This window comes from Sycon ciliatum, chromosome 3, assembly GCF_964019385.1.
Source record: "Sycon ciliatum chromosome 3, ocSycCili1.1, whole genome shotgun sequence".
NCBI classification, from domain to species: domain Eukaryota; kingdom Metazoa; phylum Porifera; class Calcarea; order Leucosolenida; family Sycettidae; genus Sycon; species Sycon ciliatum.
The window spans coordinates 36,981,732-37,006,731 of NC_088645.1; the positions used below are offsets into that span (position 1 = coordinate 36,981,732).

The 25,000-nt window shown below is 49.2% G+C and overlaps 4 protein-coding genes across 4 annotated transcripts in view; 2 read left to right on the forward strand and 2 right to left on the reverse strand.

Annotated features, from left to right (window-relative positions):
- Positions 1–2,519: 2,519 nt before the first annotated feature.
- On the forward strand, positions 2,520–10,290 carry LOC135812089 (acyl carrier protein, mitochondrial-like). Its single transcript, XM_065325418.1, has 4 exons — positions 2,520–3,083; positions 5,557–5,644; positions 6,697–6,872; positions 9,834–10,290. Exons 1-3 carry the CDS (start codon positions 2,709–2,711, stop codon positions 6,834–6,836), a joined length of 603 nt encoding a protein of 200 aa, XP_065181490.1. The 5' UTR covers positions 2,520–2,708; the 3' UTR covers positions 6,837–6,872; positions 9,834–10,290.
- Positions 10,291–14,481: 4,191 nt separating this feature from the next.
- Positions 14,482–16,074, reverse strand: LOC135812090 (uncharacterized). The gene has a single exon (XM_065325419.1). The coding sequence runs from the start codon at positions 15,883–15,885 to the stop codon at positions 14,938–14,940; it is 948 nt and encodes a 315-aa protein (XP_065181491.1). The 5' UTR covers positions 15,886–16,074; the 3' UTR covers positions 14,482–14,937.
- A 202-nt stretch (positions 16,075–16,276) lies between these two features.
- On the forward strand, positions 16,277–17,791 carry LOC135813042 (uncharacterized). Its single transcript, XM_065326260.1, has one exon. It carries the CDS (start codon positions 16,277–16,279, stop codon positions 17,789–17,791), a length of 1,515 nt encoding a protein of 504 aa, XP_065182332.1.
- A 4,543-nt stretch (positions 17,792–22,334) lies between these two features.
- The window catches only part of LOC135812094 (protein HID1-like), a gene marked incomplete in the record, with an annotated part of 29,001 nt that continues 26,335 nt past the window's right edge, over positions 22,335–25,000 (reverse strand). Inside the window, 2 exon segments of the mRNA XM_065325422.1 lie at positions 22,335–23,973; positions 24,158–24,216. Of these exon segments, the coding sequence (XP_065181494.1) occupies positions 23,910–23,973; positions 24,158–24,216 (123 nt within the window).

Sequence of the window (25,000 nt, forward strand, 5' to 3'; positions counted from 1 at the left end):
TGCAAGAAGACACCACTCCCTGCTCAATACCCTCATCAGTTGAGCGTGAAGCTGAGCCGAAGTCGCACCAACCTCTTCTTCCCATTGTTGTCCCCAGCGCGGGCTTGCGAACTAGATGGTTTGGAGGCAACAACGTTGTGAATGGCCAACGGTCCTCAGCACTTGTTCAGCACCTCCATGAGCGACACTGACTCACGCTGCTATCTGGTGTTCACGAGGTGTTTGTCGCGCTGGAAACGGAGCGTCTCTGTAAGTTTGTATCCCTGGTGATGTTTGTGCCTGGAGAGCACTATAAGTGGTGCTCTTCAGGCACAATCTTCCTCAGCCTACTGAAGCTCAACTGATTCCGTGAAACACTGTGTATTGAGCAGGGAGTGGTGCCTTCTTGCAGGTTTGCCGAGTGGACGGTTCGATGGACTTCTCGTGTGCTCTGGATGGCAGTCGTAAGTCAGTCAAGTGAGAATTCAAGTCGGCAGGAAAACCGCGAGCTCAAATGTAGGGAGCAACACACTCTTCCCCTACTATCGCCGAAGTCGCACCAATCTCTTCTTCACTTTGGAGTTACAGTTACTTGTTGTTTTTTAGAGTTCCCTCCCCTCCACTGCCGGATTATAGAGGGACCACTGTATATAGATTGATATTGACAATGACCCTTCAGACAGCTGTTTCGCTTCTCCTGAGCTCATCAGTGGAGGCATATGAAAGAATAATAAGAATGTGGACCCGACCGTGATCTTTTCACACGTGCTTATTATGTTCCTGCCCCGGCCACGAGCGCGTGTCGTTATCACCTAACCTTGTTATCACTTCTGTCACTTCTGTCACGGGGGTATGCCACGTTTCTATGCAGAATGAGCGCAATTGCGCCAATTTAGCCCTATAAAGATCAGTATTATTATTATTCTTATTATTCTTTCATTCAACATCATAATAATGCCTCCACTGATGAGCTCAGGAGGAGGCTCCGAGCGAAACAGCTGTCTGGAGCCTGTGGAGGGTCATTGTCAATATCAATCTACATGGGCCATCGTGGAAATAAAGAATAATAATAATGTACATGTATATACCTCACTAGCGCACTGTGGTGATGGTGATGTGAGTGCAGAGTTTGGATCGGCCAAGAGCGCAATCATGTGGTAGTGTGGTGTATAGCCCTTTCCCAAAGGTGCTCTTTTAATTCGCACTTAGTGCTTTTCGCGTCCCTCGAAATTTGCTGAAAAAGTGCTCTTTTTTCAGTGAAAACAGGCAAAAAGTGCTCTTTTTTCAGTGAAGCATAGCCATGATACATGTTTAGATATGAACCCAAGATGAGAAATGAATACGCACTCTTCCATTTATGGGTCCTAGAAAGGCAAACCAGGAAGTAAAAAGTTCAAAAAACCCACTGTTTACAGCATTGTGTACACCGGGTACAAGCTTCACCAGCGTGTTAACCCCCAAAAAAGCGGCGTGCCAAGGCCCATCGCGATATCGAGCACTCGGAAACTGTGATCGTATGCATGAGCAAACAGATCTTAGCATTTTCTCAGCTCAAAAAGCTCAAAAAGGGCGATATTCACCAAAAAACGCAATAAAGGGCGAAAGAAACGGGATTTTCCAAAAAGGGTCAAAAAGGGCGAAAAAAAGGGCGAGCACCTAAGTCCTTTGCCGAGGCTTTGGGAAAGGGCTAGTGCCAGTAGTGGTGTATTGCCACTATTGGGGTCCATAATGGCCGGGTCGTCGCTACTTCTTCTCAAAAAACAAAACTTTTCTTTTTCTTTAATTTTGTTTGTTTGTTTTTTTCTTTTTCTTTAGTTGTTGTGTAAGCTCAGGTCACGTCAGTGATATCATGTTCTGTGATTGCCCGTATAAGAGGATTATTTTTTTAAAGAAATACATGTGGTGTTGTTGATGGAGAGGCTTCGTGTCGGCATCGGATTGATTGGCGAGCAAGACGTCGTCAGCGCTAAACAATCATGCGGAAAACTATTCGCATCTTCGCTAGTGCGCCTCGGAGCGATCGCCGAACAGCACCTTCCATCATGCTACATCGCTTTATACAAGCCATAGGCGAAAAGCGAAAGGCCCCAACAGGCAACATGTTAACACCAGTGAGGAGAGAAGGCATGCCGCCGATGCCGGCACGGCGGCAGACGCGACGCTAGATCTAAAACGGTGAAGAAAATGTCAAAACTAAAAAAATATTAATATTTTCGCATGCATGCACTTGATGACCGGGCCGCCGCCGCGGGACACCGCGCCGCCTGCATCAACTAGCCGCGCGGCGCGGTGGAGGGATGTACAGTACTGACACTACTGTCAGTAGTCAGTCAGTGCATGCAGTAGTCTACACGAGAAACCGTTTTGCCAGGGCCTACACTACCACTACCAGTCCATGCAATACTACAGTCTACAGACTGCAGACTCAGTCAGTAGATCTACGTAGCCCTACATGATGTAGGCCTAGGACACGACTCGAGTTAGGAGTCTAATAATTTTTTGTAGTTGGAGCTTGCTTTTTTATATCAAGACAAGTGATCATACGACTGGTTGCCGTTTGCCTTGGCCCCGAACAGACTCAGTGGCTTCGCGAACCTAAGACCTACCCACTAGGCGGCCCTACTAGCCCCTAGGTCCTTTGCACTAGCTAACGGAAGACTTCATGAAGAAGCAACGAATTGCAACCGTATAATCCCATAGTCCATACAGTCGTTGAGTTTGAGGAGAAGATGGCGATGACGGGTGCCCTCTGCCGCTCCTTGCTGCTTCGCTCTGCGTTGGCGAGCAGATGCAGCACCAGCAGTAGTACTAGTCCTTCTAGCAGGACACTCAGCTGTGGACGGCAGCCACCAACAGCTACAGCAGCCGCCCCAGCATCAGTTTGGAATGGGCGTACGGCTTATGGGAGACAGAATCGCCCCTGCCGTCACCAGCTACTCGGAGGCAGTGCTCCAGCGATGCCCGGCAGCGGATCAGGAGCAAGCACGAATATCGCAACAAGAAGCTACTTCATCCAGGCAGGCTCGAAATCCTTCGGCCGCGCGGATTACGAATTCCATGCCATTCTTTTGCTCAAAACGTTCGACAAGGTCGATCCCGAAAAGGTATGATATTGTCTAGTTCTGTGCCTGCGTAAACATAGTTTTTGTTGTCGGTTCGGATCGACTGGTGGCAGACCCATAATGATCGCCGAGCGTGTGTGTTATGCTGCTACTACTGGTGTGTGTGTGTGTGTGTGTGTGTGTGTGTGTGTGTGTGTGTGTGTGTGTGTGTGTGTGTGTGTGTGTGTGTGTCTATGCTGCTGTTGTGTGTGCGTTCATGCTGGTGCTGTTCAACACGGAGTCACCGGGAGCTGGCCGTGGTGTGCTTGCAGCCAGCCTTTGGCACAACACTAGCTGCTATAAAACCGACACATACCGCGCGCGCGCGCGCGCGCACACACACACACACACACATACACATGTAGCTGCCGCGCAGATAAACCAGAAGCCTGCACGTGTACAGGGGTTATGCAATTACATAATCAGCTGACATGCGTTGGCCAAGGAAAGTCGAGACACCGCGCTGCACATGCACTAGTGACACGTGCTGCATACATAGCGCCCACAGGCGATTCCGGTGATTCGTGCTGTAAACTCAGCGCCTGTTAGCGATTGCGCTAACCCGCCGCCATGAAATCATTTCCATCCCCTCTATAGTACCGTGCGCGCCGGTAGTACACGTCCTCCCCCCCCCCCCCCCTCCAGTTCAAGGGTGTGTTGCACGCGTATTGTCTTACTGTAGCGTGACAGCAACCCCCCTCCCCTGTCTTGAGTACTAGTATGTAGTAATCCAGATGCTCTGATACATGCCGAGGCTAGCTGTATGCTCAGTCTATACTTTCTTGATCTTATCTTCTTCTTTTTCTTTTTTTTTCTCTTTTCTTTAAAATGTTTTACTGCCAGAAGTCGTCTTCATATAAGGAGGCAGATATGCCTGTTTGTTGTACGACTTTAAATAAATCCAACCAACCAACCAACAGCACTGCGATGGCTCAATGAAATCCATCCCCTGAGCGGTGCGCTCGCATCGCAAAGACCCAACACGGGATAGTAGCACTACGAACTAGAGACGGCTAGAATGTGAACGCATCGCTAGGGGTTGGATTTCAGTCACCGGCACTGTGCTACAGCGCTGCGGCGGCTCAATGAAATCCAGTCGCGCCACCGTCGAGTACGCGCCGGGCGTTGCGCAGCCCTAAACCTGCGAACACTGCCACTGGGCTGCGAAATGATGCAAGGCACAAACTCGAGTGACGCGACTGGATTTCATTCAGCGGCACTGCATAAGCAGAAGAGATACAGGTCAGTGCTTTTCAAAGGTGTAATCCATTAACCTCTTTAGCACGACGCTACCTGAGCGCGCCCCACGTCAACACCTGTAAAAGTCGCATTTTCCCATGAAAGTACTAGCTGCTCAAGGATCGATAACTTTACCTTCCCTTGGACGAATTCCACGATCTTGAGCTTCCTGGAAAGGTCGTGAGACGAGGGACAAACTGGTATCAAACCCAGCTCGGAGCGAAACCAAAACCCCGTGCTACAGTCTGGCAAACTTCATCCACGCGCTCGACAGACTTGAGCACGGCCAAAACTAATCAAGCTCAAATATTCAGCTGCCATTTCGGTCTCCTTGCTCGTATCGAGCTCAAATTTTTTGTGAGGACTCGCGGGATCCACTACCATCATTTGAATCTTGTTTCCATGGCAGCAGGTAGCGCAAAAAGGATCCATGATGGAAAATACGCGTTCTGCAGACTGCGCAAAAAAATCGAGTTGAAATTTGCCGTGTCGAGTCGCATATCTCAACAACCGGTAGTCGCATCGCTTCAGCGATTGTTTCTATCGCCAGCTGAGAGTTTTCTCTTGCAGATACATGTTTCGATTGTGAGAATCGACCAAGTATTGAGTGAGTTGCGATAGTTTGAACAAGTCACTATGGACTCAACACGGACCCCACGACTATGAGATGCAGGTTCACTGTACAGTGTACAGCGCGCGTCGTACTAGTACGACGGCCGTGGGGCATGCAACTCATGTGCGTCGTACTAGTACGACGCTCGCGCTAAAGAGGTTAAGAAAAATTCACAATTCGCGTGAGACTCGGCCGAGTTTTCCGCATCCGCAGGAACACCGCCACCCTCTTGGATGAAGGCGCAGATGCAGCTCCTAAAGCGGTGGGAGGTGAGTAGATCAGACCCAGCACAAAGTGGTCAAAGACTCCATCAAACCTCTATCAAAATTAGAATCAAAATACGGCTAATGACATTCTCGCGTGAAAGTCAGTCAGACTCGGTCTTCCACGTCCGCGGAAGCGCCTCCACCGTCGAGTCCAGTGTCAAGGTGAAGATGCAGCTCTTTCTGGTTGCACCGACGTGAACATAGAATGTGCATCAGTTGAGAAGGGTGTGTAAACGGGGCATGCTGTTCACACTATACAGGCCAAAAGGGGGGAGAAAAGCTGTAGGTAGAAGAGACGTGGGAGAGTTTTGCAGTCTGAAACTTGTGTGTGTATGTGTGTGTGTGTGTGTGTGTTCAGGTGACACTTGACGCGCATTTCAAGAAGGACCTAGGGCTGGACAGCCTGGACCATGTGGAGGTCATTATGGTGTTTGAAGATCACTTCCGTAAGTTGTGTACTTGGTACATGCAGACCCACAGAGGTTAAAACATAATTATTATGTAACTGCACTGCCCAGAGGGTGCTCAGTTCCTGTATAAGGTACAGGAACTCTACTCAGTAGAGAGAGAGAGACACAGACAGAGAGAGACAGACATGGAGACAGACAGACAGACAGACAGACAGACAGACAGACAGAGAGAGAGAGAGAGAGAGAGAGAGAGAGAGAGAGAGAGAGAGAGAGAGAGAGAGAGAGAGAGAGAGAGAGAGAGAGAGAGAGACAGAGAGAGAGACAGAGAGAAATGGATAAAGAGAGTTGTGGCGTTTGAAATTTAGCTCCAGTACCGCAGATCTCTTGGCGTGATCAGTATGTCTTTAATTACAATAAGTGTATGATCGAGGTAAACAACTCTCTCTCTCTCTCTCTCTCTCTCTCTCTCTCTCCAATAGACACCCTTAGCAAAAAAACGTTATGTTGTAACGGTATTATCGTATTTAAGGGGGAAAATACCGTGATTTGGGTTCGACTTTTAGCAAGATGCACGCTATTTTTAGTACGCTGTTGCCACGAGAATAGCTTTGATTTCGCGAGGTACAACCATTTTTGTCACCATATACGTGATACAAGGTGAAATGCGTACGGACTATGCAATATTTGGCCAAAACACGTACCGTTGGTAACAACGATAAATCAGCCCCCATAACGTTTATACGCTGCAGCTTCAACGCTATTTGGGTGATCAAGGTACGAGTACCGTAACAAAAAGCGTTACCGTTGTTTGCTAAGGGTGTCTAATGTCAACATGTGACCCTATTTTGTATAAAGTGGCAAATCCATATTTCGTTACATCTCACTTGCCATACTAATCTAGCACTGGTTGTATGGTTTGCCACCTAATACAAATTTGCCATTCAAATCTCAATACAAACTCAGTGTGTGCGTGTGTGTGTGTGTGTGTGTGTGTATGCTCCTTGTGTGTGTGTGTGTGTGTGTGTGTGTGTGTGTGTGTGTGTGTGTGTGTGTGTGTGTGTCGGTACACGCATCGCTACAAACTGCAGATATGAGCATCGAGGACCACGAGGCTGAGCATATGTTCACGCTGCGACAGCTGGTCGACTACATGATGATATTTGATGAAGTGGACAAGCCGCAGTACATCTACCCGCATCACAAGGCGGCAGACACTCCAGAGATCTGAACAACTTCTTCGGCCATGTGTTGCCCAAACTCTTGTGTACGTACCCCGGTGAACTGTCTGTCCACGTGCCCGTAATCGCGCATATTAAAGCCGAGCCTATTCCTGTAGAAGCCGGTCTCATGGTTAGGCTTCTATTCCCATCAGCAAGAGTCCGTGACCCCAGGAGTGTGCAACTGGGGTGTGGCTGCTGTAGGCCCACTGCGCGGCAGAATTCCAACATCAGGGAGTAGTACAAGCGCAACAAACGTGTACGTCATTTTTCACGTAATGTTGGAATTCCGCCGCGCGGATCTCCCAGTACAGAGTTGCACACTCTTGGCGTTATGGACTCTTGCCATCAGACTTCTATTCAGACAAAAGGTATTTCTATGTGTATCAGCACTAAAACCAGGTATTTCTATGTGTATCAGCACTAAAACCAGGTATTTCTATGTGTATCAGCACTAAAACCAGGCTTATAATGGAAAACCAGGCTTGTATTCGAAAGAGGCGTCTATATGAGACAGGCTTTAGTACAAGACACTCTGATACTTTTAAACACGGTCTCTTCGCTGCACACGTTAGGCCACACCAAGTTTTTTCATTGTTTCTCGTCACCGCGCGCGTACCTTTCTTGAGGATTGGACCAAAAAAAAATCTCGCGTCCCGGTAAACACGCATAAAAAGGCGTTGTAAAAGTACGCGCGGCGTCAAATCTGGAGTGCAGTGCTAGTGCACGAACCGAAGGACGACTTTTGCACCGTGTATGTACGCATACCGGTAGTTCAAGTACCACACCACCACACGACCTGGTCGTCTTCTTTGCTACACACAGTTCCGGTACAAGTCAAGACAGTGCATGACAGTGCACCGTTTTGGACTGACAGTGTTCCGGGCATCGGTAAACTTGCGGCAGTCTGATTTTAGGTCATAAATTGGGCCTTTGTAGTGTAAATAGCAGTTTTTGTTTTTCAAACCCTATTTTGTTTTTTTTCCGCCCGCCCGCGTTCCTTTTGAGATTTTCAGGTGACGAGAAACAATGAAATAACTTGGTGTGGCCTTACTTGAAAATAAATAAATAATTGAATTCACCTAATTTTCGGGCATGACCCATCCTCAGGGTGAAAACATTCAACATAATCAATTTGGTGAATTCAATTATTTATTTATTTTGAGGTGACGTGTCCAGCGAAGAGACCGTATTTGGAAAGTTTGAGTTGAGGTGCCCTAATGTACGAGTGGCTGCAATGGAGTCTGCGAGTGCTTAGAAATGATAATAGATCTTGGTATTATAATTATAACCTAATACTGGTTCAAAACCATATCTGCCAACTGCGGAAGGTTGTAGTAAGGCCACTGTTTCCGAACACAGTGTCCCCCACCTTGTTTCATGCTGTCAATCTAACAATAAGTATAGATCTTACGTCTATTGGAGGCACGTCATGTGACACTGTACTGTCTCACTGGATGCCGCGTATCCAATGTCAGCATGCATGTCACAGTGTTTCTGCCACTGGTGGTGGAATACTAGTTTCTTGTTATAAGCGCATTGCGAAATGACGTGATTTGCACCGTCAACACCCCACACAGCCACCTGGGCATGGTCGTGTGGGGTGTTAAATTAAACAGTGCTTTCCTGATCCCCGTACAGTGCACACACATGCATTACTCATACCTTCCATATTTGGCAATGCGCAACGCGCTTATTGTGGATGCTCTGAAAGCCTGTCCTATACACATGCAAGGGCACATGCAGCCTTGGGAATGTGGTCCGTGTATATTGCCTCTCAATGAAATCCCATCGTGCGAGCAAAGTCGGCGTCACCGGGCGCTGTGCAGCCGCAGCAGCCTGCTCACACAGAGCTGTGCACCGGTACAGGTTGCTGACTGCATTCACATGATCGGATTTGACTAAGCAGCAGTCGACAAGGCCTGTTGAAGCGAGGTCAGTTCGTAGGAATCGGGTGAAATTAGTAAAGTGTGATAACCAAATGCTGTAGACAGCAAGCTGTTTCGGCAGTAACGTGGATTGTGATAATGTTGACGCCCCCCCCCCCCCCCCCCCCCGGTCAGTCATCATGTGGATGCCCCCTAAATTCGATAAAGTAGTGTTACACTGTTACAAAGTTGTTAGCCTACAGTAGTCGCGCGCCTAAGAACGTTGTTTCCAAAGGGTTAGCCTGGGGCGTTCTTATTTTTTCATCAATCTGGCTGCGTTCTTATAGCACGTTCTTAGAAACAATCATATGCGGATCATATGTATCCTACAAGCTGCCAGAAAACCAACACCGCCGTTCTTAGCTTTAGGCTGTGGTGTTCTTAGAATTTCAGGCTGGACGTTCTTGGGCTCCACGTTCTTCAGCACGCGACTCTACTGTAGAAGTCACGAACTCATGGCGGTGATACGTGGTTGGGAAATGTCTCTTGTATTCGATATTTCCATTCGTTTGTCAGCAAGTATTCAACAGCCACTATTCCCACGTCTAGTTTCACGTTATTTTGGCATAATCACCTTTTACTACGGGGGCTGCTCCTGGCTAAGCCCGTGTGCATGCTGATACAGGAAACTTATTGGTCAGGGTAGTCGTGTGGCCGTAGGGCTGCTGATGTGCAGCTCTGCAGTGCGATGGGCTGATGCAGATTCTCTGTGTGTTGCTTTCGTGTCACCGGTTTAATGGCTTTGTTGGAGTAAGTGCGATGGACACTGGCATGGTGTACGTCACATGGCACTCCTGTTTCAGCATGCACCAGGGCTAGCATGCACCAGGGCTAGCAATGCACCAGGGCTAGCATGCACCAGGGCTAGCAATGCACCAGCAGTCCTCGACACAAACGTGTACTACTAGTGGATGGTAATTCCCTCATTCTCTTCTTTGAGAGTAGGTTCACCATGATGAGGCATCGTGAAATCCAAGGTCTGTTGTGCGTACATGCATGTGGACCTGTGTGCTCTCTCTCTCTCTCTCTCTCTCTCTCTCTCTCTCTCTCTCGTGCGTACCCTCCGCTTTATTTCTGCAGATACTCGTCAAAGTAAACATATTGAGCTCTGGTCATTCTCTGCTCTCCAAGCGAGCAATTGGTCTGATAGAGGCAGGCAGCCAAAGTTCAGTTGCCCGAGCAGATACATCATTCTCTACACTATAATATGAACAGGCTCATTACGCCTCATTTCACTCGGAACCGCAGTCCTGACCAGGCTTTTCCTGTAGACGCTTCTGTCAAACCGCTCAGCTTGGCATCAATACGTTGCTTAGCTGGGCAATTGCTACGTTGTGTGCATGGTGATTGCCCATACATTATTCTTTCCTCTCCTCTTTTCGTTTAGCACCGCTAGTAGTATGTTTAGGGTTGTATGTGGGATAATTTTGTTCTTCTTCAAGACTTTCACGCAATGACCAGTCACTGGTCTAGGCAAGCGTCAGACCTGTCGCCTTGTTATCTCAATAATTTATGGCTGCTTTTTTTATCCATTGAAGACGATAGGCCCATTCACAATATCACTTTCTGCGACAGGAGATGCCTCTTGCGTACCGTCGCAAAAAAAGTGGCATTGTGGATGGGCCGTAAATTAAAAACAGGACACGTGAAGGGTGGACAACAAAGGGCGTGTGGATTGCAACTTGGGTTGTGTGTCTGGCCTTGCTCAAACCCAACTACAGCGCTGCTCATTGTATTCAAACCCACAACAACCACAACTGTATGCGTAGGTATCATACCATGAATCGTATGTTGGTTTGTGTTCATAGGCTGCAGGTTCCTAAATTGGATGCGCAGTACGAACAGCCTCGGGGCTACTGCCCTGACTCTTGTAATGGGGTCCGAACAGTATCTCTAGAGATTACACGAATGACTCATCACAGTACATTCGCCACTCAGAAGTCAATAAAATATCACGTTTGCCGCTAAGAAGTCAATAAAATATCACTTTTGCCGCTCAGCTGGCTTCCATATTAGGGCTTTCAGAGGATCTTAGTACATGGGTCTCCCAGTTTGCCACTCAACGGTCTGTAATCACGTAACCTCTACAAGATCCCGACGAGACTAACCCAGACCCAGCGGCCCACTGATGATCTCTACTGAATCCAGTACGTACAGTGCGATTATGCACGCGAATGGATTCACGAATCGATTCGCGCTATTCACATCACACCATGTGAATAGAGTGAATGGATTCCGAATCGATTCCAGGGCTCACGACATGAAAATCGAACGACTTGAATGCATGCAAATGGATTCATGAATCGATTCAAGTGCATAATCGAACGCAGCCAGTGTGCGCACGACGTTCCTCCACCATTCCACTCCGAAACAAAACACCCACCAAAAAGTAAATCTAAATATCCCTCTCCTCCCAAACCGCTACACTGACACCTCCTCCCCCAGCACACACACACACGGACCATTGTACCCCCCCCCCCCCCCGAAACAACTAGTGTCTACACCGAACACTGCCATCCCCTCCCCTCCCCATGCACACACACTGACCATTGCATTGTACCCTCCCGAAACAACTACTTCACTGCCCCTCCCCTGCACACACACGGACCATGCCCCCACAGCATACACCGACCATGTAACCTCTCCAAACAAACCACTCCCTCACTGCTCTCTCCTACACACACACACCATGTACCCTCCCCTCACTGCCCTCTCCAACACCAAACCGCCACACCCTCAAGTCATCATACACCCTCAATCCATACTACCGCGCCCCATGACGCACCATAACTATTTCTAGTATAATGTCAATCAGAGCTTTTGTCCGCCATCATGCAAAGGCACTGACCGCAGTACTTAAAACGAAAAGGATCGATAATGCCGGACGGCCCCCTAGGGTTTGAAAATTTAAGCACGCCTAGCAACAAGGTTGCCGATTTCATCAATCAGTCAACTCAATACATTTCTTCAGATGACCGAGTGATGAAGTCGGCAAGCCATGTTGCTACGTACGAGTCCTCCCCGTACACCAGGACATAGTACAGTCGTGGACATGGCAATCCGGTCGCACGTCCAACGGCCCCAGGGCGCTGACCTTGCAGCCGTAGGTAAGCAGTACATACACATGCATGTATTATTATGCGCGGCTGGGCGCATCGGATCAACGTGATTGTGCACTGCATGCAACGTTCTGTACGCGCCGGCCCCGGTCAATCGACTGGATTTCCATGACCACGACAGTACCAGCATACACATGGACCACGTTCTGTACGCGCCGGCCCCGGTCAATCGACTGGATTTCCATGACCACGACAGTACCAGCATACACATGGACCCTGCCACTGTACTGTAAAAGCCATCATTCTAACGAGGCGCATGTAGAACGATTTCCTAAAATTGACTGGTTTACGTGTACCAAAGGCAACGATTCTTGCTCATTCTCAACGCTCAATAGCAACAGTACATGTATCGATTACGTATAGTGGAATTAGCACTTCGTTATGGCTGAAAACTGAAACTGTGTACCGCATTTCCAGAGTGTATCTTAAAGCCGCACTTTGAAGAATCACATTTCATAAATAGAGTAGATGTGTGTATTTCGTGGAGAAAAAATGGGGATTGCGGCTTATACTCCAGTGCGGCGTATACTGTCCCTCCAGAAACTTGCGGAGACATTTCGGAAATATCGCGGAAAAAGTTGCGAGATAAAAAGCCACAAATTGCGGGGAATATTGCGGATATTGTCAAATATTGCGGGATTATTGTGGTAAAATTGCGGAAATTGCGGCCGATTTTGGTACATGTACTTGAAGTGTAGTGCGGTGCGATGTACAGCATAAATGCACGTGTGCTGCGCTGTACTCGATTGCGACTGTGTACAACTGCCTGACATGTCGACAGGAGCTTGCAAGACAGCTTTCCTCTATCCTTGGACAACACTCGACTCGAGCCTTATTTTTGGACTAGTCAGCCGCTGATTTGCCCAGAAACTTCTCCTTTCTGGTGTCGATCTCACAAGTAAACTACTGACGAGCTTGAAGAACTAAACAACATCGAAGAAAGACTCGAATATCGCGGTTGCTTTCGAAATATCGCGGTGCTTTTCAAGTATCAAGGACAGTTCTCTACAATATCGCGGATGATTTTTCAAATGTCGCGCATATCGCGGACTTTTGTTCAAATCGCGGAAAACAACGCGGCCGCGGAATCGCAAGTTCCTGGAGGGACAGGGCGTATACTCCGGAAAGTACGGTACTAGCATGTCTCAGCCGTGGTCGTCTACCAATGCTCGGCATAGTGCCACTTCGGAACCCATCCCCATTTCCGCTCAAACAGCACCATTTCTTGCTCAATACCCCGCCCGGTGTGTGTCCTGCTTGCGAACCCAACCTTGTAATCCCTGATATCATTGTATGGCCATTCCAATGCCAGAAGTGATGATCAACAACAGAAGTGCAACCAGTCCACAAAGGGCTATTTCAAAACATGCCTAGTAATTCCACCATACATGAAGTACACTGATACAACCCCCCCCCCCCCCCCAAGAAAAGAACACTCAAGTAAATTGCCCTTCTCCCGCCCTCCACCACCACTACACACACAAGAACCCCCCCCCCCAAAAAAAACACTGAAATTGCCCTTCTCCCACCCCGCACCACCACTACGCACACAAGTACCCGCCCTGAGACCGGACCCGTACCCGGTTCCTGCCTCCTCCCCACATTACCTCACAAGGCCGCGTGGCTACAGCCTACAAGGCGCATACATGCACATGCGGCAGTGCATGCATCGGGCCGGGACAATCGCCGTGACAACACACATGACGCGATGTGCACGCACACACGGGTGCGGCTGCTGCAGGGGGTCCGGGCACAGCGCAACGGAGGAGCACCAGGCCATCTTGCGGTGGAGCTCACGTTACACGCCGTGTTACTACTGGACACACACATACGGGACACGTCAACAATGCACACAACACGGTAGCCAACAGTCAGACCGTTGCAAGCACACAATGGTATACCCACTGAGCCAAACAGCAGCAACAGTGGCAGCAACAACAACAGCAGCAGCAGCAACAACAGCAGCAACAACAGCAGCAGCAACAGCAGCAGCAACAACAACAGCAGCAGCAGCAACAACAACAGCAGCAGCAGAAGCAGCAGCAGCAGCAACAGTACTTGTGCGATATTGCTGCAGAGACCACATAAAGCAGCATTGGATACAACACAGACTGTCCAGGTGAACAACGGGACTCTGTCGTCCGCAGGCAGCAAACACCTGCCACAGTCTACACACGGAACAACCAACGCTTATATCCAAATGGGTGCATCAATGAGTCCAGTGTCTCCATCCAATATCTTACCAGTACGAGGCAGCAACGGTTACAAGCGGGCAGCAGCTTCACAGCGAGCGGCAAGGGTACCAGGTCGAAAGCGGTCGTCACCGAAAGTCGGGTCATACAGCTGGGCCGGTTCAAGAGGGCCACCGGGCCGTCACCGATAATCGGGTCATACCTTCCGCTTCATCGACCTAAACAAGACAAAAGAGAAACCCACACCACCACCAGCAGCAGCAGCAGCAGAAGCGACGATGACGATAATGACGACGACAACAACAACAACAACAACAACAACAACAACAACAACAACAACAGCAGCAGCAGCAACAGCAACAGCAGCAGCAGCAGGCCAAACCGCACAGATACACACACAACTCAAACTGTCAAGAGTCAGGAAGCATGAAAAATGGTGTCAAGGGTTATTGGAAAGAGTAAAAAATAAAATACTAAAAAAGTAGGAAAATCAAGAGATGACCATCGGGAACATCTGGGAAATGAGCTAAAAGCGGAATTTTTGACGGACTTTTTGACGGATTTTTTTGCTTTTTGCACTCTCTAGGCTCCATGGCAAATGGCCTGGCACTTTGACGAGCACAGCTAAGGTTTGACATGGCTCATTAACACAAAAACGTATTCACTTGCTAGGCTGGGCTATGACAACACCGTGCAAAGCATCGCAGCCCAAACAAACTGCTAACAAACTAATCTAAATCAGACACACACACGCGGACACACACGGACATGCACACACGCGCACAATACCATGAACAATGTGGATCAATACAACCTGGTGATGGGACTGTACGCAGACTCGACGCGTCCGTGTGTCCGTCCACCTGTGTGCGTTCAGAGCTGTGCGCAGGCTGAGCAGAAGCGTACCGACACGTCGCCCTGAGCCACGTGGACACACACACCACTGGACGACGCCACGTTCAGCTTCACGCTGCTGTTGCTGTCGCTGTCAGAATCTGTTGCGGAGCTGCTGCCGGTGTCGATCTTGCTGGCCACTCCCGACGTATTCTTGTTGGAGACAGTACTGCTGCCGCTGCTGCTGCCGCTGGTGGTGGTGGAGGCGGCCATGCCAGGTGATGAAGCTCTCGTTGTCTTCTTGTCATCATAAGTTATGTCCTCATGGCCAGCAAGCATCGTTTCAGGGCAGATGAGCCCGAACGTTTTCACCTCTGGCAAGCTCTTCAGCACGGTGCTGATGGAGGAGTCGTTCCGGACTACGCCCCTTAAATACGCCACCTCCCTGCTCAGATGGCACACGCGCTTCTTCAGTGGCTCGACCTGGGCCTCAAGCTGCTGTGCACGTGACTGCGCCGCCTTCAGCTGCGTCTCCATCTGCTCTACGTAGAACTTCCGCTTCTCGCGATTGGCCTTTGCGGCCAACGCAGCAGCATTCTGGGAGCGCGGCTTCCGTGCTGTTTGTCCAAGCGCCGCCGCAGAATTGTCGGGGCCAGGCGTGGAGCACGCGGATATGCTGCTCCATGCTCCCGGTGACGGAGGAACGGACATTCCCGGCTGGGGCTCGTGGCCCTGGGCTCCGCTCGTCATACATCCAGGTGGCGCAGGTACGTTTCGTAGTTCCTGGATAAAATCGTCACCGAGCAGTAAGTTCCCGTCTGTGTCCGCAGGCGTGGCGGCGGTGGCTACCTGCGACAACAAGTTGTCCAGCTCTAAACTATCCGAACTCAAATCGCTCGTGTTGTTGACCCACGGTGTCGAACTGAGATCGGCAATAAGCTGAGAGAAATTCTGCTCCGCGCCCGTGTTCCACATCTTGCTGTTCATTACTAATTTGAACTTCCTATCACCACCACTTATAATCTTTCACACTTTTTCATATCCTGTGGCACACCAATGCCAATGCCAATGGGACACCGCGACGGGGTACCGGTGGGGGAGGAGAGCAGAACAATTGCGACCAGTTCTCTCCGACGAAGAACTGGCAAAAGGGTCAGAACAGGGGCAGCCGCCACAGAAAAAGGCTGCATAGACCTTTCTCACAATGTGCACGTGACCTGACGCCCACGGCGCAGCGTAAGGCAAAAGAATTCAAAAGATGCACTGTTTCTGTACTGAAAGCTATTAGAATTTAGTTGTTTGTGGATATTGTATTGTTTCTCTCATCGTTTTGAAGGCCGTGTAGGTGTTTGGAATTATTTCCTCGGTGTTACCAACCATGCCGTCGTCCTGCGCTGCGGACAGCTGTGCAAATCGTGCTTCAGCAGACTGTCCTTACCGCTTTTTTAGATTTCCAAAATCAGATCGAGAACGATGTCAGATGTGGATAGCTTCAGTTTGCCATCGTCGTCCAGTTGGCTGGTGGCCATCCGATGGTATGCGCATTTGCGGGAAGCATTTTTTGACTGAAGAACCCTCCGACTCTCCACATGACGTGGACTACATCCCGACAATTGTGGATAGCAAGCCCAAAACTGAAGAGCGAGCTGTTCAAGCTGATGCCAGAAAAAAGCGACAATTCCGAAGGGAACAGAGGAAGGGAGATCAGCCGGATGAAGCTGCTGCTGCTTTTGCTGCTCAACCAGAGGAATTACCTCAATCTGAACCTGTCAGTGCTGATAAAGGTCCTGTAATTCATGCCCCATTGCCGGAGACCACTGATGGGCTTGCGGCACGTATCCGGCATTTGGAGTTCCGTGTCCACCAATTGGAGACACACGCTTGTGAGGTAACCAGTGAGCTGGACACCTACAGAGCAGCAGCCAGCCGCAAGCAGTCTATCTCGGCACATGACCTTGAAGGCAAGGATAAACTGGTTCGTTTCAACACTGGTTTCCCTTCGTACGCCGCCTTCATTTCCTTCTTCCATTACCTGTCTGGGAAAGCTGGGCGCCTCCATATCTGGCGCGGTCAGAAAGAAGAAGCGCTTCGTTCCGCAACAGGTGTGACAGGTCGGCTAACGATGCAGTATGCTAGTAGGCAGCTGGAGTTAGTAGATGAGTTTCTGGCTGTCATGATGCGGCTGAGGCTAGGATTGCTGGTGGAAGATGTTTGCTTCCGGTTCGGCATTTCTGCCACCTACTTCTCGAAGATCTTCACAACGTGGATAGTGTTCTTGTCGAAGGAGTTGGCTTTACTCTTTCCCTGGCCATCTGCTGAGCAGGTTCGCTTCCACACCCCACCACAATTTGCAAAGTATCCTAACACTAGAGTAATAATTGACTGCTTTGAACTATTTATTGAGCGTCCATCTGCTCTCCGTGTGAACTGCCAGATGTTCTCTCACTACAAGAACCACTCGACGTTCAAAGCTCTGATTGGCATCAGCCCTGGTGGCGTTGTCACATATCTATCCAAGTTGTTCACTGGACGTGCGTCAGACAAGTTCATTGTGTCTCACAGTGGCTTTCTTGATCTGATCGAGCATGGTGATAATGTAATGGCGGACAAAGGCTTCGAAATTCGGGATCTTCTCCTGCCTAAACGTGCCACTCTCAACATCCCACCATTCCTGGGCCAACAACGAAGCCAGTTCACTGCCCAGGAAGTGGACGATACACGCAGAATTGCTGCCCTTCGTATTCACGTTGAACGAGCAATTGCCCGTCTTCGGTGTTTCCGGATTTTACGCGGGACACTCCCCATCACACTTGCCCCTATTGCTAATGACATCGTCACAGTCTGCACTCTCGTCACAAATTTTTCTGATCCTCTGGTCGCAGATGAGCACTGAGGTTCGCACCATTGTCAGTCACCAGTGCTTCATTACATTTTCAATTTTGCCAGCAGCGGTACTGCTGAGCACACAGCTCTTTCACATTGTGACACTGCAAGTCGTGGTGTATTGTTAGTTTGTTTGTTTCTTGGCTTCTTCATTCGTTATTCACACCTGTGTGTGCATGAGTGTGTGTGTGTGCGGGGGGGGGGGGGCATGTGTGTGTGTGTGTGTGTGTTTGTGTGTGTGTGTGTGCCTGAGTGTGTGAAAGAGGCATCATTCAATGATGTTGTACTTGTACTTTCATCGCGTATGTCGAAAAGCATTTCATTTTGTTTTGTTTGATCCACTTCACCAGTTTTCGACTCCATCCTGATGATGGCTTCTGGCCCAAATCTCATTGAAATTAAACTGGTTTGCAGCGAAGAGACTAACGTTACTTGGCATTTGCGTTTGTGGTGGTGTAGGGTTCTTCATTAATTAACGCTGTGATCCCTTTTCCATTCCCTCCGCCAGTGAATATGTGGTTCATGATTTCCTTTTTCTTAGTATACAGTTGCATGTCATTTATCCGGTGGTCCATCATCCACCATGTCAGTTGTCAAACAACGCAGTGCTGGCTCACACACTGTATAATTATTATGATCACTGTCCCCATATACTTCAAGAATCAAGACATTGAACATCGTTGCGGTCGCATACAAGTGAGTCTATAGTTGAACACGACCAGTGTCTCAGGATAGTAACAGAGCATGCAAAATACAGGCAAAAGACACTCTCTACAGTCCTTTTGATGTGTGAACACAAGATGGCTATGTAGTTTCAGTCATCCAGATTATCAAACAGTGTCCATTGTCCAGTCCTGAGCTTGAGGGTGCCGGATAACAGACACTCACCTCTAATTTTATTCTTTCTTTTTTATTAAACCCGGCACGTTCGGGCTCTCTGCCTTCTCCGTGAAACAAAAAGAACTCTAATGACATGAGGAATTGGCATGGACATAGCAGGTTGGCACCGCAGCACTGCATCAGGTGCCGAAACAGTTCAACCGAATTAAAGATTTAAACTACAACAAGAAAAGTGTGTTCTCGTGTGGGAAACAGCAAAACATTAATTGAAAAAGGATAAAAGGCGTGATGCGGGCATCGCAGGTTTCACAAGAGTCCGTACCAATACTGTTCAACCAGTCTAAGATCTTCCTACAGATCATCGGTATCGACAAAGCAATGCATACAGTAGTTCCCCATATCATCAGTTGTGCATATATGATGAAAATAATGTGCGCAGTGGCTGTTACGACATGCCTTTGGTTTAAGCCCAGGGAACGCACACGTTTGAGAGCAACATGCAATACGAGGTGCCAACTTCTGAGACAAAGCAGGTGACCGACCCGCAACAGGCAATGGTGCTGAAGGTGACGACACTGCAGCAAGTGACGACACTGCAGCAAGTGACGGCACTGCAGCAGGTGTTGGCACAGCAGCAGGTGACGACACTGCAGCAGGTGACGGCACTGCAGCAACTGACGACACTGCAGCAGGTGACGGCACAGCGATAGGCATAGCCAGCGAGGGCATTGCAGCAGGCAATGATACTGGCGATAACATTGCAGCAGCTGTTGACTTCTGATGTTCAGCGAACAGCTTCCTGGAGTGGATCTCTGGTAAGACATGGCTGATGTAGAAAGCTTTCAACTTCGGTAGCAAAGTATCATTCCACAGTACACTGTCACGAAATATCCTCTCAATGTGAAGATTGGTGGGATAAGGCGCGTCGGTCCACATGACGAAGTCTGCCCACTCCTTGTCCATCACGGCCAATTCTCCCTGCACCTGCGTGTAGAACTTGTGAGTTCTTCGCAATAGCAACTTGCCTCCGTCGCTTCTAGTCAAGCAAAACTTATGCCCAAACTGGTTGCAGATGGCCGCGGGAGACATCTTGTTAATGGACACGCCATCAATTGAAAAGGGACATTTCACCTCAATTAGGCCATGCGGATCAGACGAAGCAGGATCGTACAGCAGTCCATCGGAAGAAGCACCGATGAAGGAGTACTCTTGATAGAGAGTAACACCTGATGGCGTGTGACGTACAGCAATATCTGACTCAAAACCAAAATTCACAAGTCGCAAGTAGTCCTCCACGGCCTTTGCTTCATGCATAATACCCCATTGCATAGCCGTTGTCTTCGGCATGTTGGAGTAACCCATGATCGTCTTCACCAAGCTGTCTGGGGATGTAGTCTCCCTACGGTTTACGATGACATGAAAAATAGAGGAAGTGATGCGGCCAACCCGAATGTCACGCCAAAGTGGCGATCTTGACTGCTTCTTCGTGACACTCTCGATATAGGAGGCCAGGCTGCTGTCAATGGAGCTATCATTAGCAAGATCAGTGCACATCGCCACAACAACATCCTCATCCAGGTCATCACTGAACTGATCTGTCCTAGGGTGTCGTGAAATAACCAACTGCTTAGCCTGCTTATCCAAAGTGTGCATAGCATGCTTCTTGGCCAAAGATGGGTGGTTCCAGAATTGGAACAAGCCAGATGTTGGCAGCTTTGATGCAAATGTATCCAGTAATTCCTGGACACAATGGTCGTCCACAGCAAGGTCTTGAGCAGCTCTCGGTTCAAAGGTGGACAGAGAACCTCCACAGACCTTGCGGGATTCCTTGCCATAGGCAGTGGCCTCAAACACAGCGTCCGCCAACGGGACAGCAGGTACCGATAGCTGGGGTGGAGGACGATGCCACGACATCAAGCGTCCAGTGCATGTTGCGTCTGCCTGTATTGTTGTGGCGTCTTTCTCCTTACAGTCCAGGAGGTAGAACAGGAGCGCGGCGACATGACTGCAGCTCTCACCCAGTCCAGCAGCACACTTGCACCTGGCACTATACACAGCCCCTTGAGGCGACATAGTAATAAAAACTGGGTAGGCCGATTTCTCCCGTGACGGATAAGACTGGTGCACATGCCCTCTAGCATAGATGTACTGGGGCTTCACGGGATCAGGGCAGCACATCCACACATTGGAAACCCACCCGCTGGTGAAATAGCTATAGCCTTTCAGTGACTTGAAGTTGCTGCGCTGACGGTCAGACGAGGATTTGTCCCTCACTTCCACGAGGTACGTGTATATGTCCCCGTAAATAAAATTATCAATAAGGAAATCGTGTACCCAACACGAGACAGAATCATACGTTGGCAAGGCTTCCAATTCTGCCGTGATCTCCACTGTTTTCGCGGACGCTTCTGGCGCAACATGTGGCGGCGCTGAGGCTGCAGAAGACGTCTCAGCAAGTCCAACAAGGGTCTCCACCAACTCAGTTTTCCTCTTATTGCTGTGGACAATTTTGAAATGTCTGCACAGCTCCTTCAGCACAGGCACGTTTGCTGACTCCAAGCGTTTCCTCAACTTGTCGACATCACCCTGTTGAGACTGCACTGCCTCGACAAGCTCCTTGAGGGATGCCATGTCGGGGAGAGAAAGGAAATGTCAACGATAGCAATTGTTCTCAATACAAAATGATGTGCAAACAGCACAAAAACCCGAGTCTTTTGCCTTACGCTGCGCCGTGGGCGTCAGGTCACGTGCACTTTGTGAAAGTGGTCTATGCAGCCCACTGGCACTGCACTGACATGATGGAGAAAACGTTTCAAAAACGTTTGCATGATCGATGACGCACTCTTACGGCCATCTTGTCGGCGGTTACATCACTCTACTATTTTTGGTAAAGTGACGTAATGCCGCTGACCAATGTGACCATTCGATTCATCACCAATGGCAATGCTGTTTTACCAAGCAAGAGTTGGTATGATATGGGGCATCAAAACATAGGGCCATGTATGATGTAGATCTATGATTGTACAAGGCAAGCCGGCATCATGTCAGCTCATGCTCCTTGAGCCTGAGCTGATGCTTGCCTTTTGTACTCCCCGATGCACGAGTGATGCATGTCCATCAAGGCCTCAGCCTGATCAGGGACTCCCTGGCCCTGTATTACTACTATTTTATTTTTAGTACTAGTATCAGCAAGAGTACATCGTGAAACCACAGTCTTGATCATTATAAATTAAAGTAGCCAATGTTAAAATTGTGTACTGCCTGAATGCTGATCATGAGACAGCAGTGTACACTGTATACAGTCATGTACCCTTGATTAGTATTATTATTACTTTCAAGTACTATGATACGCTAGTGCTAGCTAGCTAGCTATGCTGGTGAGCAGCAGCCAGATCAGGAATCATGCATGCACAAACTTACTAGTACACTGTACTCAATTATTTTCCCAAATTTCGATCCCTCCAATCCAAGCCACATAATGTCGGCCCTCGTGTTACAAGCAGGGAGTAGCACAATACCGGGTATTGTACTACTCCCTGGTTACAAGTACCGCTAAGAGTCCGTAATCCCCCGGAGGATCATGGACTCCTGGTACAGGGTAAGTAATGTTAGTATTATGTTACCCCCCCCCCCCCCCACACACATACACACACCGGCACACACACATGCCATACGTGCACAGGCTCCACACCGAAGGGGCCAGGCAAGAAGGGTACATATTAACAGGCTCCGGACATAAGTCGGTTCTTTTTTCGAGCAACGCTATGTACTGGTCTTCGAGTGAACAGATCGGACAAGAATCTGGAGTGTTACAAGAATACGAGAAATCCAGAAAATAAAACCTGGGAATGCTGAGCCGAGCCGCGGATTGCGGAGGGGAATGATGACAAAAATGGAAGGACTGCAAATAGACAGTGCCGTATTGACAGGAGGGATAACAATGAGCGTACCATGTGTGGCGAGGATGCATGCCTCTAGTGTTGTCTTTCCCGCACTGTGGAAGACCGGGACAAGAAGAGGAGGGACGGATACAGGAACGGAAGCGCAAAAAACGAAGGTAGGGACAGAGGTAGGGACAGAGGCAGGAACGGAGGCAGGGACAGCAACAGGGAAAGGAGAGGTTAGGGTGACGATCCAAACGCAGCCACAGCAGTATCCTTCACAGTTCACACACAGGCTCAGCTCACAACTTGCAGGAGAAGATGGACACTATTGAAATGAGGCGAAACAGAACGGCACTGGAGGCAATGGAACGATAAAGACCCTTTGAACAGAACGAGACTGAACGAAGGGCGGACGGCAATAGAAAGGCCGAGACAGCGGGGAGAGCATGAAAGCAGTGAGATGGCTAAAACGAGGCTGGGGGGGGGGGGTGGGGGGGGGGGGGAGAAAACTATAACATGGCGAGAACTCCGGTGGCGGGTGACAGTGACAGGCAAGGCTCTCAACATAGCACAGCACATGATGCGGATAACCGCGCACAGCGCTAAGGAGTCAACTGAACAACAGCAACAGCGAGAAACAAAACAAATCAATGGAAACTCGGATTGGCAAGGAGAAGATAGATACGAAGATAGCCAATGCCAATTAGCGGTCATGACCAGCGAAGAAACCTAGACAGCTGGCCCATTGCGGTATAAAAACAAAACTTCGGGTGCACTAGAAATACTGCTAGCAGGGCGGAGGGAGTACAGGAGTTACTCCCAGTAAAACGGGAGATGAAATGCAGACATGTCGCTATCGAGGCTGGCATCCCTGCAGGACGTGCACGACAGGGTGAATGGCGGGAGATCAAATACTCGATGCAATACGTGGAGGGCAATGAAAACACACGTGCACGTACACACGCACATACGCAAACATAAATGGTCGTGGACACACACGTGTGTGTATGTATACCCACAACGGCACATGTGCGTACACATGTCACAGCAACAGCAAGCGAGCGCAGCTTATCCACACGAGAGACGCCGATGAGACAGCACAGTGCAGCGACAGCGACGGCGTATAACTCCCGTCAGCGGGGACCTCTGAGCCCCAGGACACACTATCACCAGAAAGTTAACCAGGCAGGAGGCACACGGAGCTGATGGCAAATCGCACCCTCATGTTCAGGAGCAACAGGCCAACATCTATAAAAACAGGATGGCGGCAAATCAATCGGAAATAGGCAGTTTCAATGGTACAGAAGCCGAGCCGGATATCGCTGGCATGGAATGTGTTTGCGCGGTCCACAGACGGCAGAGGTGTGATGATCAACTCTCGCCAACACTGTGCGGCGCGCGCTTTCATACTCGCTGCACCTCAAACAGCTTGACCTCGGTATCGTACCACACAGGTGGCATCATATTTCTGCAGAGGGGTGCAACAACACCATAGAAAAAGTACACAGAGTTTTAAAAAAAGCACACCTAGAAAGCAAAGCAGGGGGGGGGGGGGGCAAAAAGCGAAGTATGGCACAATTACCCTGGATTTCAGACAGCACGACGTTTAAAAGCAGTGCTTGGCACTGCATGCATGGCTGTCGGAAACTTACCGTAAGTAAAGGACGCCCCACATGTACGTACGGAACCATTGGTTAGTACCGCTGTTAGCCTGTACATGATGGATAGGGTTGTACAAATACACGTACACACACACACACGCACGCACGCACACACACACACACACACACACACACACACACACACACACACACGCACGCACACACACACGCGCACGCACGCACGCACACACGCACGCACACACACACACACATCAATCAAATTTACGGAAACAGAGGGAAGTCCAGATTTCCTGGCTACTCCATCAAACTGCAACCCAGGACATGGACTCTAGTCGAGCATGTCAAAGTCAGCAAAACATGAGAGTTTGAGCATCAGATGAGCAGCTCAAGCACATACATTCTGTAGCGGTTTCACTGTCACTTGCCCGGATTTATTTCGGATTCAATGAAATTCTCATGTTTGGCTTCATGAAATTCCCAGATGTCGCTATCGAGGAGTGCTCAAGCTTACTTTCATGCCGTGGAATGTCTCAGTACTCCTTAAAGGGGAAGTATACCCTAAATGTTGTAGTCTTTTGGACGCTGAGTTGACTGGTTTGGGTCTGAAAAGGCTGCGATGCAGCGTTCGGCCCTTATTCCCAATCGAACACGGTTGAGTAAGCGGTCAAGTGCTCATTTACAGCCTGTTTGGGCCCGTTTATGTCACTCGAGTTGAAGCTTTGAACCAGGGAGTCGTAAAAGCCTCTGACGACTCCCTGCTTTGAACTTTTGAGTTGAACCTTGATGTGACCGCTTACTCAACCGTGTTCGATTGGGAATACCGGTAAGGGCCGAACGCTGTATTGCAGCCTTTTCGGACCAAAACCAGTCGAC